Genomic DNA, 20,058 nt, shown 5'->3' on the forward strand with positions numbered 1-20,058 from the left:
TAGCTACTGGCACAAATCAAAATATATTGCCTAGGAACTGGAAATGGAGGGTTTACCCTAAACCATCATAAGATTTCAGTTTACCAAAGAAAGCATTGAAAGGATGTAGACATGCAGTTGGTTACAACAGCTTAAAAGATAGCAATATATACAAGATGGGAAGGGGAAGAAGCTTCTAATCCAAGCAGACTAAAAGGACACAAAACCATTTTGTAACTTGCTCAGATTTTCAGCAGCATCTGGCACAGAAGCTTTACGCAAATGAGCAGCGAGGGACAGATGAGCTTTTTGCCATTGTCTGTGCCTCAGTGCCCTTGGTCACTCTTGACTCAGGAGCACAAAGTGAGCTGTGGGTCAGCTTCCAGCTGGAAACATGAGATCATAACCTCTGCACACTCCTGAGGGGAGCCTCCACCTAGCAGTAAAACAGCAAGTTCCTCACCACTGCACCCAACTTTCTTTTTGAAAGCACACACATAACCATCAACATAACAGGCACTGAAGTCAGGTGAAACAAATCTGATTTTTCCCCAGCTGTATAGGCTGGTCATAGCTAAAAATTGTGCAACTCAGGCTTTCAGACTTTGGGCTTCAAATAAGGCCCTGGGGACAGCACACAGCTCTGCTGATCCCTTGGGCTCTATGCTGAGCACACATTACTCCCGTGGGGAGAAGAGCTTCTAAAGCCTGCCTGTAGGGGTTTTAACTATGCTGGCACTTTTATATGAGTGTTTGAAATAAAAGCACTGACACCACCACAAACCCATCGATTCTGGCTGGACAAATCACAGTTACTGGAAGCCAATGTCTGCTTAAAGGAGTTTTAGTTTTATCATGAACTTTACTTAAAAAAAATAATATTCTGTGCATCACTCAAGAAGTGTGGTGAAATATCATTACTCTCTCCAAAATACAGAGCAGCTCTGAGTGACAAGGAATTATTACATCCTTCCAGACAAGAACACAAAGACAGGCAGTTTCTTTATGAAATCTCTTCTCACAGAGGCACTGGCTCAGCTCCGAGCCAAGAAGTATTTTGGACCAGAAATCTCCAAAGGAAACACTAAATAGGTTCAGAGGATGGGAACTCACCGTGGGCAGAAGCTTTATGGGGTGGGAGATGTCTACAGCCAGGAAAAGCAGAAGTTAAAGTATGTACAGCAGGACCAAGTAATGAGGATCCCATCCAGGACTGTTTGCTACACATTTACCCCTCACCAGAAAATTTCTGCATCCACTTCAGGCTCACCAATTGTGTTTTACTGACCCAGAGAGAGGCAGTCAGCCCAGAGGAGCAGAGCACCATGGCAGAAGGGAACAGGAGCTGGGCAGGGCCAGAGCCAGGAGCCTCTGCACACCTCAGCCCCACAGCTCATTGGGCTTCTGGGGGCAGCCCCACTGCAGGCTGGCAGGGAAACCATCACCTAGCAGGGAACACTCAGGTCTGGCTCTTTTTCTAGTCCCAGCCTCTCAAATTACCAGCACAGCCCATGCAGCAGGGGCTGTGCAGAACAAGTGTGTGAGGCAGGACAAAAACCCCTGCACATGCCACGCCGCTTCTCAGGAGCAAAAAGCCACACTTCCTAAACTTCTTAAAGCTCCTGTCCTTTTAGAAGGGTCACACAGGATGAGCCAGTTGACATAAGAAAGGTGCATTTTCAAAAAAGCATTTGAAGCTGTTTCTTGAAAGTGCTTCTTAGTGTAAAACTCCGTTGTTAAAAGATAGCAAAAGATCTTTTCCTGGATTAAGAATGGCTTAATCTTTTAGCAACTTATCTCTTTACACGACTAAAAAATAAATAAGGATAAGCAAGTGGTCAGTTTTCAAAGGAAGCACATTCCAAGAAAAGATGTTTCCTAAGTTTCTGGCCAAAAATAGTCCTCATTCCAGCTTCATATTTCAAAAACATGAATATCAATTCTGATGGTCTAGAGGGAAACAATAGCTTTCTTTATACGTAAAAAAGCTCAAAGATACATCTCAAATAGCAGTAAAAGATGAATCAATTTTTGGCAAAGGGAGGTATTTTTTATATACCACAAATTGATTTATTTCTTTATTATTTAGCATGGAAAGAAGAAAGGCCTATACTGCTGTATAAGAGTAAATATTTCAATTAAACTCCATTGGGATGTGTCAGAACAATTCCAAACACATCCACATTTTAATAATGTATCAGTGCGATATCAATTATTACATACCAATAATCCAATTAAAAATGCATTCTGAATAAACAGTCTGGCCCAAATCCAAACCTCCAGACTATTTCAACAACCTAATGGAAACATTAGGTGTCAGGCTGCATGTTTTGTTTTCTAATTAAGGTAGTATTTGGCTGACATAGAACCAATTTACATGTAAAAACCAAACAATTGAAAAGGTCACACAACTAAAACTTCGGCATTTCACACATGCAAATTGAACCACCCAGCAGAAAACAAATCCACACAGGCAAACACCAATGAGTTACACGGCACGTGTAAGTTCAGAAAAGAGCCACAGAGACACACACCCAGCCTGTGATTTCACCTATGCCTGATGATTGTCTGTAACAAAATCTAAAAAGAAAAAAAAATACATTATAAGATCAGGGTTATGAATGGTAGATGAAAATTCCAGCCCCTTCTCTCCCTGGTTGCCTGTCCTCTGGGTCAGACTGACCCCTGAAGCATTCACTGAAGCTGGGGTCAGTCCTTGTGCCCCAGCTCAGCCGTGAGCCCTTCTGGGTCTGCAGGGACACACACAGCTCCAAAGTGCCCAGAGACGCTCCAATGAAACACGAGACACGAAGGCTGGGTAGAAATCAGCCCCCAGATGCTTCTGCCCCTGGGTGGGGAGGAGAGTTCTGGTCTGGAGCAGGGGGGGAGCAGCACCCAGGTCCCTGTCAGCCCTGCAGAGCCCCAGTAAGGGCCTCTGCCCAGGCACCCCAACTTTCCAGCCAGTGGTGATGTGCACAACAAAGGGGGCCATGTGATGGCTGAGAAGGTAACTCACTGAGAGGGGGGAAAAGAAAAACAAAAGAAAAGAAAGCAGCATGACAACTTTCTCAGTTTACCACTTCATCCAGCACTGGCCCCATGGGTGAGGCCATGCTCTGGCACAGCCGCTTTGTACAAAACTGACCTCAAGGACAAGCACAGGCCAGGCTGAGAAATCCTCTTGCATACAATGACAATTATTTTAATGCTAATACACTGTACTCAAGGGACAAAGTTACAAATTTTTACTGGCTAAACAGAATTCTCCCCAGACACTGAAATTTAGATTTTGAAATTATTTTGCTATTTATTTTCTGCTGAATTGCCCCACACACATCCCTCCTTTTTCCACTCCATCAGCTGCACAAGTATATCAACCAACAAGAAGATAGATATTCTTAAATCCCCAAATTACTCTGTGAAAAAAATAAATGACTCCAGTGGAAGAAATATAGTTCAGGGGAGCCATGTCAAATGTACAGCAGATCACTCCTTCCAGAAGGAAAAGGATTTTCATGCAGGCAAATCCCAGAAAAGGGAAGCAAGGAGCAGCTGGAAAGCATGGATATGCTCTGCTGGATAACCACAGCTGAGGCTTTTGAAGAACATGGGAGGGACAACAGAAAAAGCCCAGTTAGAAATCTCATCTTCCTGAGGTAACAAGGCAGATCTCCAGCTAATCTTGCTGGCAAATCAGCCATGGTCCACCAGCAGCCCCAGTGAGGAGCAGGCACACAGCTGCAGCACTGGGAGGAGTGGAGTGCTTCTCTTTCCCACTGCTTTGCTTTTCCCTCCATTATAACCAGATAGGCTTTATTCTGCTTGGAACATCTGAGAAAACTGCCAACTGTGCCTGTGACAGTGCAGAGGGGTCAAGCCTGAAGGTGACATAATTCGGCACTGTGTGATAGATCACAGTCCACAGAAAATTTTCCTGATTTACATCAGCCACTGCAATACATCAAAGCTTTTAGTTCTCGGAGAAGTTGAGTAAGAACTGACTATGACTGAGTCACAGAGAGGACAGATCCTGCTACACAGAAAATAATTCCCTGCTCTTAAGGCTGGGACCTGGCGGCCACTTTCTTCACTGCAACAGGAACACTTACACAACCCACAAACAAACAACAAAAATTCTGACCTTATAATCACCCAAAATCTTCATACACCACCTGTATTGCAGCAACCTTAAAAACAAACATGCAAAGGAAAGCCAGGGAAACACTGAACATTTTCTGTCTTCCCATTCAAGATTAAAACAAAACAACACAAACAAAAAAACACTTGACAGGAAAAATAAAAAATCTACCCAAACAACAAAACATTTTAATTCAAGGTTTTCTGAAAGGCAGAAGGACCCCATTACGTGCCCCATTACTCAAAAGTGCCTCTGCTTTTTCAGCCAGATTGATTCACTTACACAAGACAATTCTTTGTGCTCTTAAAATTAGTGCACTTGGAACAATAGCCACTATAGAGCAAACAGGTAAAAATAAATACTCCTTCTGTATCCCATTAAATGAGGTAACATCACCTTTGTGCTTATACACTAATATGATATTTTTAACAAATCTATCCCATCAGAAGCTGCAGAAATAATTGAACTAAATTTACTAAAGAGGACTGAAATGTACAGACATTAGCATTAATAGAATATAAGCGATATTTACTGCAGTTTATTTAATGGCCTCTGCATGAATAGTCCTTTTTCTCTATATAGACAGAATTAGGAGTGAAGTAATAGCTGTTTACAGTGCTAAAAGGCTTCTCTACTGCTTTTATTTTTGAACAGTTGGGTTTTTTCCACAGGATTTAAGGTCTCTATGGCTCACAAAGGATATCTAATAGAAGACATAAGCAAACATTCAGCATTTGAAGATTCAATCAGTCTGAAATATTTCACATTATCAGAATTCACAAATGCACAACTCTGTGTTTTGTACCGCAACAGAGACCAAAGGCCCCATGGTATGAGCCTTTGCCCAGAGACAGAATAAGGCTTAAAGTACTTAGACTGTTTTGAGTTATAATCGTGATTTAAAGGCCTCTTTTCCATATTCTCTCCTTGCAGGTGGATGCAAAACTTGTCTGAAATTTTCCAATTATTAATATGAAAACATATTCAAAATAATGAAACTTACCAAAGTAAAAAAAAAAACAAAAAAAAACCAAAAAACAAAACAAAGCACCACAAAAACCCAAAATAAAATTAAAAAACCCACCTTCCACAAATATTAGGGTGGGTGTTTTGAATTTTTCACCCAAAAGAGTGAAACAGCTTGGAAAACTCAATCCATGCATCTGATGTGACAAGCACAAGATAATGTTGAACTGACTTCTGCTTTGATCAGGGACTATCAAAGGGGCTCTGTAGAGTGAGGCTTATAAGTCCCATCGAAATTTAATAGTTGGGAGACTTTAAAATGTCTTTGACTCCATCATAGCACTAACTTCTCCCTTTTTTTCTTGGCTGTCAAAAGACTTGAGCTATTTCTTTCTAGCACTTGAAAAAACAAAGGCAAGTGACATCTAAATATAATCAACATGTGCCAGCATTCAATCTCTCAATAATGACTTAATAAACCCATCATAACTAAAGCCAGGTGAGTAATTTAATGCTAATTATTTCCAATTAACTGCTTCTTTTAAAAACAAAAGCAAAGTGAAGTTTTAATGTTTCTTTATCAACTATGAACATTTCTAATTTGCAACTCATGGAGTAATCATTTTGACTTTCAACTCCAGCTAATTTAAAACAAAAATCCTATACAATTCCCAACAAGATGAATTACAGACCCTCAGTTCCACTGTCAGCTTTGATCAAATCTAAAATTTAGAAAATTTCAAATAATATACTCCAATGCAAAAAAAGAAAAAGAACTCAGAAGCACAGCAGCTCCAGAGGAGGAATTTTTTTTTTTAATACATTGTTATCTTACCATCAAATCCCACATATACAGAGGCTTTTGTCTTTGAAAAAATAAGCACTTCATTGGTGAGGAAAATAATTCTCCCTCAAACTATTTTTTAAAAATATGTCTTAATGCTTGTGCTTATAACAGTTTGAGGTCAAGGCTGAAAAAAACTAAAGTTCTAGCCACTGAAGAGAACCCACTGCCAGTCCCAGTGCCTGGTGTTGAGCCTGCTCCTGCCCAAGGCACTGCTGACTCAGAGTGCCAGAGTAGAGCCAATTCCTATTCCCCACCCTCAACCAAACCAAAAACCCAAGATCCCCATCCATGAGAGGTGCAATTTCCAGCTGCTGGCACTCTGGCTCACACCTTGCTCCCCCAAAAGGGAAGGGAAAGCCAGGCTCACCTGCTCCACCACAGCCACCTCTTTCAGCCCCTGCTCATGCATTAGTCCTGCTCAGGTCTGCCTCCACGCCTGTGTGACAGCATTCCCCAATTCCCCTCCTTCCCTCCCCCCCACAGGACCTCTGCAAGTCTTCCCTGAAAGGCAGAGAAGGGTTTGCCTTTGACAATCCACACAGGTAAAGGGATTAGGTGATAAAGAGTAATTAAATTGACACTCTAATTTAACACTTTGCATTTTGCGTGCTTTTACTGTGTGCTGTTTGAGCTCTTAATAAAAGGTTTAACACACTTTTCATGGCACTTAATACTGTGGAACTAAGCAGCTTTACAACTAAAGGTCTGGGACTTGCCCAACTCCTTAATATCCAGGCTAGCACTTGAGGATCCTTCTTTTGCAACCTCGCGGTTTTCATGGCAAAAAAGCCTATGCCCTGGTGGAAGTTTTGCTCTGGGGTCAAGCAAGCTGTTTACCTGTCCCACACTCTGGTACCAGCTCTCTCTAACTGTGAGAGCTTTCTCCTATCCTGCCTTCCATCACCATTTTCTGGATGCAATATTCCAGCCCTTAGAGGTGTACCTCAGCATCCAAATCTCACCAGGCAGGGCACAGAGGAGCCTTCACCTTCTGTGCTCATACAGAATGTGGCCAGATGCTCTCTCCAATCCAAACCCCTCTTTGTGTCCTCAAGCAGGTGGTTTCTCTCTGAAACCCTGGAAGTTGTTCAGGTATTGTCTCACAATAACTGAAGTTACTGACTGCACCAGCCATCAGAGCAGCCCAGGGATGATCAGCAGCTGCATTGAGCTGTCAGGAGCCAAAAATGACACGTCTGGGGATTAATGGCCCAGCCTGTCAGGATGGCATGTATTTGCTGTGTGCAGAAGATGAAACATCTACTTTCCAAAAAGCAGGATTTGCTTTACAATAGACCTCTGCATTGCCCAGAGCAGCGATATTTTTCTGTCACTGAACGTCAACAAACTACAGTCTGGAGTAAAATATGGTTTACTAAACCACTGAATTCACAGAGCTTCATATTCCTCTGTGGCAGATGTTACAAATACGCAGACAGACAGTCCTTATTGATCCAAATGGTTTGCAGAAACTCCATTTGAAAGCATATGTTTCTCTGCTCGACATTTTGACATGAATGACAAGACAAAGCTAGGAATGCAAATGCACAAGAAGAAATTGTTCTTGTGTTGTAAAAGCACATTCCCCCTGCCAAAGGGTTGGTAAATGTTGCTCGACTAATCCCAGCCCAGAAAGATGTGTGAGCTGACCTACAGACACAGAACAGGAGGGGAAATCCAACAGCATGGACTTAAACCAGCATGAAAATATCTGCACAGCCAATACAGCCACTGTGCCAGGACCAGTCTAACAGCAAGTTCCACCGTGTAGAAGCACGTGAAGTTCAGGAGACCTTTATGTAAACAATGACAGCAGCATCCAGCAAGTCAAATGCTCCCCAGTCCATGGGCCAGGGCACCTTCATACTCCCAATACAGCATTTTTGCCATTTAATTTCCAGGCCTCACCAACCCTTGTTGATGGGCCTGCACCCTCAGCACTCCTCTCTGGAGACCTGCAGTCCCCCAGCTCCTCCCCAGGCTTGCCTCCAATTCCCTTTCCCCAGCAGCTCCCCATGCCAGTGCTGCTCTGGGGCTCCCTGCTCCCACAGCAGGAGCTCTCTGGGATGCTTGCAGCAAACCCTGCCTTGAAATGCCACCTCACTCCACTGGAAGTAAAGCTGGGGGCTCTACTGCCACATTAATGCCTGCTAAACCTAAAGCTGAAAGCTTTTGTGGCCAAAGCACCCTCCCAGGAATTCTCACTGTCATCCAAGCTAGCTTTAGAATCAAGCAAAACATCACAATCTATTTTCCTGGCCAGCTCTTAAACGGCAGCTGAAATGCAGAACTACTAAATTTCAGCAGCCTGTAAGTGCTCTACCTGCCCACAGCCAGCACTTGTCAGGAGTTTCTCCTGTCCCATTATTTTCCCAGCAGCAGCAACAGAGCCAACCCTGCACAGCAGCATCCCCATGACAGGCAAACCCCACACATGGGCACACCCCACTGCCTCACCCCCAGCAGGACACCCCTGGCCCTTCCTCTGGGGGCAGTGGGCAGCAAGCAGGACCAAGCCCACTGGAATCCCTCCTAGTGCCCCAAGATGAAAAAGGGTCTGAAACCTGTAACTATAGCCACTGCAGCAGAGCCAACACAGAAACATCTCAGCGTCTGCTTAGATTAACTTGCAATTACGCATTTCAGCACTTCAGTGGGCTGGCATATTTTGCTGCGGGTAAGTATTTAATTTAACAGAATTGCTTCAATATAAATCATATAAAAACACATTAAACAAAAGCCAACTTCTTTTCTGCTGATATCTAGAAAGGGCTATATAAATCTGGGATCTCTCTTCACAGTTGTCATGGTGTGTAGACTTGCAGTTCAGGGTAGACCCCAGGGCAGCAGAGCACTCAAGGTTAATTCAAAGCAGCTGAGTAGTCTCCAGGAGTTTAAGGAGCTCACTCACCTGCTTGAAATTAGGCCCATATTTAATTTGAACAGTGCATTTTAACTCCACCATCAATCCCTTTTGTTCTTTTAGCTGCAATTCTCACCTGAAGTGTAGAGCTCTGCTGTGTTCTACTTAACCACTTTGGAAATAATGCCATCAGAAAACAGATACACACATTTCACACGATAAAAAGAATTTTAGAAAAATACTGAAACAGAATAACTTTCAAGATGCTTCCTTTCATGACTGACTTTTTAAAATTAGAGTCTGAAAGCAGACTGATAATTACCTACAGCTGTAGGTAATAAACCTTCAGGTTCCATCTCCCTGTCCATACAGTTTCCATTGTAGCACTATAACAAAACAGTTAAAAATTTAAACAAAACTCTTTATGTTGAAAACATCTTGGGGGCACAATGAGCTGTGTTGTGGGGTTTTCACCTAGAAATGCTTCAGAGAATATCTACACTACAGTCACACGTAGCATATTATTCAGAAATCAGATTTTGTCCCAGCAACTCATCCAAGCGTTTGAAACTCTGGCAAAATGGGCAGAGATTTCTTTTTTTTTTTATTTTATTTTTTTATTCAAGCTTTTTTCTTACCTTGCTGTATGCATTTATGATTCTGAGAATTTCTCCTCCTTGTGTAACATAGAGGCCAAACAGACCTCCTCAAAGCTACAGAGCTTTATAACTGCAACAACAGAACCAGTAACTGAAAGATAACACATCTTACAAAGAAACCTAGCAAAAATAAATTTAAAAAACACAAAGCAACTCTCCCATAGTTCTGATCTACTACAACACAACGTGAAGTTTCTACCAGCATTAATTGATTTCAAAGAAAGCTATCCATTTCAGTAGGGACAAATGAAAATAATTTGAGTAGTATACCTGAAAGTGCAAAAAAAAAAAAAAAAGTAAAAAAAAAAACTCTACTAAGGTTGACAGTAAATTTAGGACAAAACAAAACTCAGTAAAAAGCTAAAGCTTTATACACTACCTGCTTCTCTTATTGGCTACCTTGCAAGCTTAGAGAACCCACGTTTTGTTCTGCTTCCCTCCAACAGCAGAAGAAAGCACCACCCGTCTCCAGGAATCCAGAGGCTTGTGCCGCTCAGAGCACAAAGCCCAAAATCTTCCCCACAGCCTGAGAAGTGAGAGCTTTATGGGGAGCTGATTGGAGCTGATTGAGGTGATTTGTCCCAGCTGCAGCCCTAAGCAGCCCTTGGGAGTGTCTCCCAGCAAACAGCCCACAGCTGCCTTGGGTGAAATCACTGATTAAAGCTGATTCTCCCCAGCTGAGCAACAATCAAGCCAAAAAACAGGCCCCGCCAAACAAATCATTTCAACTCTTAAATAATATAACAACTGTTTCTGGTAGAACAAATGTTGTTTTTATTTGTTTCCTAAAAATTAAGAAAAATAATAATTAGCTGAGGCAACTGCTTGTATGATGGAATTGAGGCTTCTCATACAAGTAATACAGCTTTACTAAACATGAGTTGTAACCATTCTTTTCTCCCTCCCCCTTCACCACATGTCAGTTTTTACCTTTAATTTTGCCTTTCTTCAGAGTTTTCTTCTGACTTTCTCCTTGCCTTTCCCAGGATGATGCCAAAGGATGCGGTTTCTCTGAGAAATTTCCGACAGGGTCCCCCAAATGTGTTGTGTTTAGATTTATGTCACTCTTTAGCTGCTCACAATGTAAGTTCAAGTCAGTAAAGCAAAATAAAATAAAATAACAAGGTCTGAACACTGTGGTTTCTGTACCACCCCACTAACGTGATTTCCTCTGAATGCTCCACTTGTCACCAACCCACAGCCTTAAGCTCAGAAGAGAGCTATTCTGAAGTTTAAACAGATTTTAGGAAAAATTTTCTTTCTTTAAGCAATCCCAGCATAAAGTTTAAACTGTAATCCATGTTACATGCTCAAAATTGTAATAGAGTTCCTCTTTCAGGTTAATTTTTGAGACATTTGCCTTTTCAGAGCTACCCCAGTTTATAGAACGGAGTGCTCTTGAGCCCAATATTAAGAGCTCAACCTTCACCTGCTGAAACTCAGTAAGCTTGACCCATTCCCTGGAGGGAAGCTGATTTACACAGGTGAGAACCCAGGTTTAAGTGGTTTATTCTATCAGCAGACTAAGAAAGAGTTGTTTTGCTGAGACTTCGCCTACAATGCAGCAATAGTTATTGAAGCAAGGCAGATATTGGGAACTTCACTTTGCAAGACAAGTATTGCACACATGTAGTTGTAACTCAGCATAAAAACATTCTATCAAGTTTCAACTCTGAAATTAAAAAGCACAATTACTCTTTTTTTTTTTCCATTGCAATAGGAAAACATGACATACTAAGAAATAAGAGCAATGCATTCTTCAGATTGAAAGCAGATTGCCCATGGATTGCAAGCAAATAGAAGAAACTGAGTCACATTTTCGTAAGAAAGTAATTTCTAAACTAATGGGTTGGTAGAACAAGATATGCTAGAAGTGCTGTGCCACAGATGTCACTTTTGTGAAAGCTCATCATCAAAAGAGCACAATAAAAGGAAGGTACATTTCATGTTCAATCACCTTTGCAATGTAAACATTCCAGAAGAGTTGGAATATTTGGGATCACACATTATTCCCTATTTTAAGTACACTCAGGGAGGTTCCAGTTGAAAAACCAGAGCACAGTTTGGTCTCCAAAGTTTTCAGAAACTTCTACAGCTTTTCTACTTCAACTTGCCAGATATTAAAGGTGAAGGGTCAAACCTGCAGGTGGTGTAAATAAGCACAGCTCTGTGAGAGCTTTCACCTTATGCTCATTTACATCGCATGGAAATTATATTTCTCACTTTTTCTGTGAGTAATTGCACATATATATATATATATATATATATATATATATATATGCATGTGTGTGGTGAATACATATTATATAGAAAGTGAATGCTTTGATCTGTCAAAAGGAAGATACAAATATAAAACAGGAGACAGGATATGAAAATCATACATTCTGCATTTACTTTGAAAACTGAAAGTTATGGGGAAAGAAACATTGCTTATGTTCAAGGAGAACCTGGTGATTTGCTTAAATAATCTAAAACTAAACCACTAGCACATGAAGGATTTAACAGCTTCCTTCAGGGCCGACAGGCTCAAGCTATGACTTGCTAACTTTTATATAAACAAATAATTACTAGACAGTGAGAGATCCATTGCAGAGTCCTAGTTTTGCAGTGTGTAGACCCTGGTGCAGCAAAGCACTCAAAACTTAAGGTTAACTTAAAGCAGCTGAGTAGTCCCAGGGAGTTTGGCCACCTCACTCACCTGCTAAAAATTAGGCACATATTTAATTTGAGACCTGCATTTTAACTCCACCATCAATCAGCAATGCACTTCACCTGTGCATAAAACAGGTGCTCCCCACAGGGCTCACACATGCTTAAATGCTTTCCTGAAAGAGGGCTGCGTGGTTTGATTCTTCAAGATCCTGCTCATCATAAATGTAGTCCTGCAAAGCATTCAAACAGGTGAGTCATAGTCTGTGCATGAGAATAAAGGAGCTCTAACATCAATTATAAGTTAGACCACACTTCCAAGCTTTACAGCACATAGCAAGAGTAAGCCAGGAGGAGAACACTGAATATGAAGAATGCTAAAGTTAATCCCCAAAATATATTGTATTCACAATTTATTTCACAAATGCAGGTCAGTTAAAATTACAGTGTTTTAGTCTATGATATGAAAAAGATCTAATGTGAAAGCGAAGATGCCTCAGTAAAAGAGGGTTTCAAGCCCCTGCTCTGGGCTTTGCTGCAGCAAGTCAGCAGCATGTTTTGTGAGTAACAGCACAGCAGCAGCTCAGGAAACCAACAGCAGGTTTGTGTGCCACAACAGATCACACCTTTGTAGCCACTCAAGCACCTCCTTGCACCTTTTCTGCCAAAATCTTAAATTGGTCATGAAATGAAAGATGTTTCCCAACACAAATCCTTACACTCTTTCTCGAAATCATCTTTACAGATTTCTGTGTACAGTCTTTTAGTGCAGCTATTTCTGCCATAATTAATTATTGTATTTATGGAAGATTTATTTTTTCCTGTGGCCATAGGTTTGTTAAGACAACAAAAAGAAAAAGAATATGACAAAAGAAGAAAAAAAATCCAAAGTTTTTGCGGGCCAAACCTCCAAATAGCATAAATCCAGTCAGCAAATAGTGCAATTTGTGCCAAGCTACAAAATTGCACCATCTTCCTGAGGAACCAGCTTGACAACAGAGACAAATTAATCCCTCTAAGAGTACTCCTCCTGTAAGCCCGTCATCAATATTCCTCATTTAAAAAGTGTTAGGCTGAGTATACTCTTCCATAAGGCTGGTTTTGTGTCACAGTTTGACTTTTCCTCCCTACTGCTTAAAGTAGAAATGTAAAAATGTGGGGACTTTAATCACCCCATAAATATACGTGTTGTGTAATTATGCAAATCAAATTAGGAGCAGTGAATGGAATGTTTATTTACCCAAAAACCTGACCCAGATTGCCTGCTGACTTTCCTGGGATGTTAATGCATTTTTACCTCTGTTCAAACAGAATTTTTCACCCTAATGTAGACAGTGATTTTGCCGCACCAGGATCTACAGCCCTTTCCAAATAGCAGTGCTCCAATAAAGTGAACAAATCCAGCTGCAAAGGGAAATTACAACCTAGTATTAGGGACAAATTTGAGAAGACACTAAATTATCCCAATTTTGAAAGAGAGTGATGATCCATGGAGAGTAGGAGGGGGTACAGGGATCCATTATGTTTGGCATTCAAAGTTCAGTTTGGGAAGGAAACAATGTGTTAGATTTTGGTTTGTTTTTTTCTTGTCATATGACATTGCACTGGTACTATATTTGCATGACAAGACATTAAATAAGCAATATGTGTTGCTCTTTGTCCTCTGTGTTTCACAGACCAAAAAAAAAGGCTTTGTACAGCCATTTCTACCACGATTATAGACATGGCCATTAAAATGTTTCTCTTTACAAAATCAATGGAAAAAAAAGCAGAGCTGTGCTTATAGTCTTGTCATTCAGGGATATGATTTCAACAGGGAGCATTGCATCCATTATACAACAAATTCAGTGAAATCCTAAAGAAAGAGATGTCACCAGAGGGCACAGTCACGGCAGTGCCATTGTCTCCTGCTGTTACAGTTCCTCCTTGCCTCACTCCATTGGTTCCTCCCCATTTTCAGTCATGTACACAAGAAACAAAAGAGCTGAGCAGTTTTTCTTAAAAGCTTTCCCCTTAACCTAAAACCTGTTGTTCTCAAAGCATTTATATATATAATATATACGTCATAATATATATAATATATATTATATATATATATGTATAACAAAACACAGAAAGTTAAATAAAAAGAGCCACACAGCACAGCAGACAGTAAAAACACAATCCAATAATCCTGTGCTTAAATTTAGAAACTGTGTGGAAGTTTAAATCCTTGTTAGAAGGAAAATGTTCTCTGTTTATTGTTTGTTGAATTTGAGTTATAATTCACCTTTAAACCATTTTTTACTGCTATGCTAATACCAGCTGCTAAGTTCTCTGAGTGAATTGTCATCTTGGCTATAAAACAGGGTTCTGGGGAAAGGAGAAATCTGAGCATAGTGAATTTTTCTAGCAAGAAAGAGATACATTTTTTGCTCTTTAAAAAACCATACCTGTAAGGGAATAAGTGTTGAAATCCATGGGAAAAAAAGAAAAGCATGGCCCTCAGTCCCAGTAACAGGTCTTCTTTGGCACTTGAGAACGACCACAAATAGTTTGCCTTTTTATTCATATAGAACAAAATTTACAAAGTCATTCATACATTTTTGTTTGTTTTTGTTTTGTTTTTTACTTACTTCGAAAATTGGGAATATTCAAAATACACTTTTACCCCACTTCATTCTTTCATTATTTACAAGTATATACAAGAAAAATGTAAGAGTTCTTTTTCTTTTTCTTTTTTTTTTGTTTCTTTTAAATTTTGTATTAAAAATCTCTGCTGGTTGTTTGTACTGTTTGTTTTCGTCATATGGATGTTCCATGTGAGGGCTCCATTGCTTCTGGAATGACTCCCCCTGGCACGGACTGGAATGACATTGGGATCGGGGTTTTCACGGGGCTCTGCCGGAATAGTCCTCCGTTGGGTGACCTGTGTTTGCACTGTATGGAGGGCATGGTGGCTGAGCTGCTCAGGGGCAGCGGCAGGTTGCTGCCCGAGGCAGCTGTGAGTGTCCTGCTGGCACCATGAGTTGTCTGTTCTGGTAAAAAGGTGGTGACAGAAAGTTGCGTGTTCTGGTACTCGCGCACCGGCTCCAGGGTCTGAGCTGGCTGCATGCCACCGATCTCCAGCGCTGAGATCTCGATGGACGCTGGAGAGATCTGCTTGTGGGCTATGTCTTCATCAATTAAACTGTTCATGCGTCTGTGCACCTGCTCCAGATTCACTTCTTTGTCCTAGTGAGGAAGAAACCAGAACAATCAGTCCAAACATAATCGCCAACCCCATCCGGCCCTTTTCCTTTCCTCTGTGTGACTGTGAGAGCTGCTGATCCCTCATTATATCACTTGGACTTCAACTGTGCCTGTGCAAAACTTCAGGGTCTGGTGACATCTCCAGATGAAAAACCTGCTGAAGAAAACACCAGCTCAATCTCAGCCTGCTGGAGCTCCTGATGTTGTCAATCCCATCCTCCTGGGAGGTAAACTGATGGCTGGCAGCAGGGACCAGCACATCCCTCACACCCTTGTCTCACCGCGCATGAGCTCAGAAAAAAGCCTACAGCAGGCAAACAAATGACCTGGGACTCCACATTCCACTGGGCAGCTCAGCCCCTTGTCACCACATGACAGATCACCACTATCTCACGTACCTGCATTTTCTAAAGTACATGTCAGTAAAAAACCCCTGACTTCAGGGTAGTTGCTTCATTGAAATCTACTGGCCAAGGGTTGTGGTGATGATGAATTCCTGCCCTCCCAACAGGAAGCCCTGGGTCACCTGTGTGGCACAGAAGAGAAACCCACTGGAGCAGCACTGAGAGAGGCCTACTCTGGGAGCCCTGGGGAGGGGACCATGCATTTGTGTTGGGAACAGTTGCATGACAGACCATAAGCTGTCTGTCATCTTGACACATCATGTGGAAAAGTCTATCTATGGTCAGAGCTCAGGAAAACAGTGTTGGTCTTTAGAAAACACATCACCATCTTCTGAGAATGTGTTTCCTAGGTTCACAGAGTGGTCTCTTCATCTGTCTGTCAGAACCACTCACTCAACACACTTTAGCTTCCATGAGGAAATACAGCAAAAGGAGTTGTCTTTAAATCCTGAAGTAGCAAAGACCTACAGTGGGCTGTTTATCACCTCAGTACGGCATTCAAGATGCTCAAACTGGAAAGCAACAAAATTGGCAGGGTGAAATCAACCACCTGGGATGCTGTCTGACTGAATTTTAACAGCTAGCATTGTACTGCCAATAAAAAGGTATTACATTATATAATTTCTCTACATTTCATAAAGCACAGCTATGATTGCAGTTGTAGTTATTTGATGCAAGTGTAGCACACAGCAGAATAGCAGCAAAGCATAACAGCCCAACAACCCTGGAACTGGAGAAATTCCCTGGTCCAACACAAACCTGTAATTGCATTACACAGACAGCAAGACTCCAAACTAGGAAGCAGGACTACCCAAAACTTTTGTGTACCAGTAATGCCTGGCTGCCCAAGGTCAACCTGGGCTTAAATGTTGGTTTAACACAACACCAGCAGCCTTACTGATTCATACCAAAGTCCAGGCTCAGGGAATGAAGCACAAAGTGTCACTGCCACTCACTCCTTTTAATATTTCATCACTGGTGTTCAAGTGGAGCACAGAGAATTACAATCTTATTCCAGTGATATCCTCTGCTTTGCAACTTTGCTTTCCCCTGTAAATTGACAAGCCAACTCCAAAGTCCTTGATTCCAGTCAATGTCAACCACAGATTCAATTGTAACCTTGTGATTTAACACCCCTTCTACATTACTCAAGAACCGTTGAATTTGCTGATCCCTGCATGGGTTTAGAAATGAATTAGTGTTACATGATGTACAGTTCAAACCTGTGTCCTTAGCTTAGGCTAAATCCATATTGATTTCAACTGGAATACATATTCTCTACAATCACAGGGCTGAGCTGCATGTTGCAAATTCTTTGCTAATCAGTGGAAAATTAATTCCTATTTAATTTAGGTCATAAATTCACCAAAATCCCAATGAAGCTCCCAGAAACCTGGGGATCTAATCTTCCTCACCAAAGAAACAAATAACTTTTAAAAAATCCTGCTTTTTCAGCCAAATCCTTTAATGGGATAATTTTGAGTTAGGGAAAAATCAATGGATAATAAAATAAAAAATAAACTTTTTTGACATGAAGGGATCACACAACACTTGATCAGATAACCACTGCAGCTGTATTAAGTCCTTCCTGACAACAAACACACCTGGCCTGTCGGGCCCTTCATTCAAAACATTAGACAATGCACTAAGCTGATGATAACTCAGACACTCTGGTTTTTTTTTTGTACTAAACTCTGTAGCTAGGAAACTTAAGGATTTATGGTACAGTGGCCAGAGGATTACATGGATTTAATTCATAATTTCCTCAGTTCCTTTTTCTTGAAGTAAAATTGTAGACCTGGGGCAAACGTGAGAAAAGTTCTTCCATTATTCCCAATGGGAGTAAGCTCAACCTCTCTGGGTGGGTTCCTTTGGAACAGATGCCCAGCCACTCACTGCAGCATTTTCCTCACTTGTTTGCCTACAAAAGCTTGCTGCAAAGTTCTGCTTGTGCACAAACTGCAGCTAGCACCATGTATGATGATACCGTGTCTAAGGAGCTAAGTCCCAGAAGGCCATTAGGTAATGCCCCCTTGGGTACCCTGTACTACTTCTTTTCTAAACGATGCTGCTGGCTGGGATGGAGACTCCTAGCAGGCATTCTGAGTATCTGGGACTCATATTCTTGTCAAGCCTCCACTACAAAATAAGAAAACAAAAGAGAACTCAGATTAGAACTGAGCAAATATTAGAGCAAATATTCCTAAATGAGGCTTTGGTGAAATGCTCATGACTCATTTACATTTTTCTGAGCTTTTGCCAAATACTAATGCCTTCTTCAGATCATTTTAAGTGAAAATATACACCAATGTTTTATTTGTAATTTTTTTAATTGCAAGTACATCCTAAGTGTATTCACCTTGCTTTGCTAGTGGAACAAGTAAAATGTGACTTGGATAAAGTCAGCCTAGAGAGAAAGGTAAGGTTTCAATAACTGCAACAAGCAGTTGTTAATTGTTTGCAGAGCGAAAATAAATTCGCGAACGAAGCAGGATCTTCATTTGGAGCATCTGAGCAGAGAAGGTTATAAAGTTCAAAGCATGAATTAATCCTAGTTACATATTTAGCTGAGCCCTTTTAAGATGTAAACATGAGGAGCCACAGCTGAGATGCTCTTAATACATATCTTCAGGTCCAGACCATAGGGATTATTAAGGAGCATTAAGGAACATCCCATATCCTTTGGAATGTTCCCCTCTCCTGGCCTGACAGGCCCTTTCTTCTGCTATGCACAGTCCACCCTGGGACAGCACCCTCAGGAAATGGTGGGATTTGCAGTTTCTTATGTTTCACAATACAAACTCATGTTTCACTGTGCTAAAATTTTCATTCTCAATAAAGATTAAAACCAGTTCCTGCACACAGACACCCCATTCTATCTACATCAGAACAATTTATGAAGTACATAGAGAAGTAAAGGCTTGGGATCTCTTTAAGAGGGTGATGATTTCACTTGCCTACTTCTCTTTCTTCAGCATTAAGGACAACTTGCTGGCCTTATTAAGATCAGACAAAAGTTTTTAAAGGCTTTCAACAGAACAGGAATTCACATTATTTCCACTTTTCATCGTCAAAATAAAATGTTTGCAAAGGTTATGGAAAACAACTTGTCTCTGAGGAATTATAAAATCACATTTTTAAAGGTTCTTTCCTTTTTCTTTGTCTTATTAGAAAAGAGCAGCTAAATAACTAAATGTCAAGGTTTGTATGAGACTATCTTAATGGTGAATGAATGATTCTTCAAATCCTTTTAAAAAACCCAAGATAAAATTCAGAAACCCTTGAAAAGATTAGTTTGTCATTGCACGCCATAAAACTGCTTTGAATCCCATGATTTCCAGAAGCAGAGGTTTTGGGATAGCATTATGTGACAAGTCAGCCATTCAGACTCTGTAAATTCTGTAAACCTATTTTTTTTCCTTTATTTTTCTTCGGGGAAATTCAGTAACATAGCATATGTTACTGAAAACTAACAAGCTAAATGGAGAAAGGTTTAAATGGCAATGAAGCCAGAAAAAGAAATCTTAAAAGTTATTATGTTTTATCCATTGTCAGCTCCATGTTCTCCTTTATTTTTAGTTCTGTGCTTCTCATTAAATATCAGTAACTTGTAAAAAAAATAGTTTTTTGCACTTAATATATAAAATTTAGTTAATATTAAAAATATGTCTCATCTCAGACATTTCATGCCAATTCAACTTCACTTCTCATCTGTGGCTGTGTTGGACACAAGTATATGCTTGTGTTGCCAGAAGAAGATAAAATATTTTTCCTTTGCTGGCTTCATAATTCTATTTTCAATATTATTGTTGCACTCCAAATAGATCAGTTGAAGAAATTCATCAGTGAAGAAAAGAAATGTGTAAGGAAAATTATTATACACTCAGGCTTATCCTCTGCAGGCTTAAGGAAAATAGCTAACCAAACATTGCTCTTGGTCAGGAAATTCTCTTATGCATAAATACCAAGTGAAAAGTCAATGTCCCCCAGTGAGTTTGAGTTCTGGAAGGGCCTTTGAAGGGTTTCTGATATGTCCCAAGCACTTGATCATGAGCAACAGGTTCAATGGCCTATGACTGACAGCAAGAGCACACCATGGCTTGGAGTGGATCTGGAGGATGCTCACCAGAATTGTCTGGAAATGACTAAACCTGCATGGTCACACCTACAAGAAACTATGACTCCCTTTCAGGACTAACCAAGCCTGCCCTTTTCACACAGAGTGAAATTATGACAAGATATAAATGCAGACACCATGATTAACAGAGTAATCAATTTCTCTTTCCTCGCTTTTCTGTGACTCTTGGCAGTTGTTTCTAATA

At 40.8% G+C, this 20,058-nt stretch overlaps 1 protein-coding gene across 4 annotated transcripts in view; it reads right to left on the reverse strand.

Moving 5' to 3' along the window:
* Positions 1-10,202: 10,202 nt before the first annotated feature.
* GRID1 (glutamate ionotropic receptor delta type subunit 1) overlaps positions 10,203-20,058 on the reverse strand; it is a 486,075-nt gene continuing 476,219 nt past the window's right edge. For all 4 annotated transcript variants that reach the window (XM_038140277.1, XM_038140278.1, XM_038140279.1 and 1 more), the window contains one exon: positions 10,203-15,314. In XM_038140277.1, coding sequence (XP_037996205.1) covers positions 14,886-15,314 — 429 coding nt within the window. In that variant the 3' untranslated portion in view covers positions 10,203-14,885. The remainder of the gene's footprint in view (positions 15,315-20,058) is intronic.

This window comes from Motacilla alba, chromosome 6, assembly GCF_015832195.1.
Source record: "Motacilla alba alba isolate MOTALB_02 chromosome 6, Motacilla_alba_V1.0_pri, whole genome shotgun sequence".
Taxonomy (NCBI): Eukaryota; Metazoa; Chordata; class Aves; order Passeriformes; family Motacillidae; genus Motacilla; species Motacilla alba.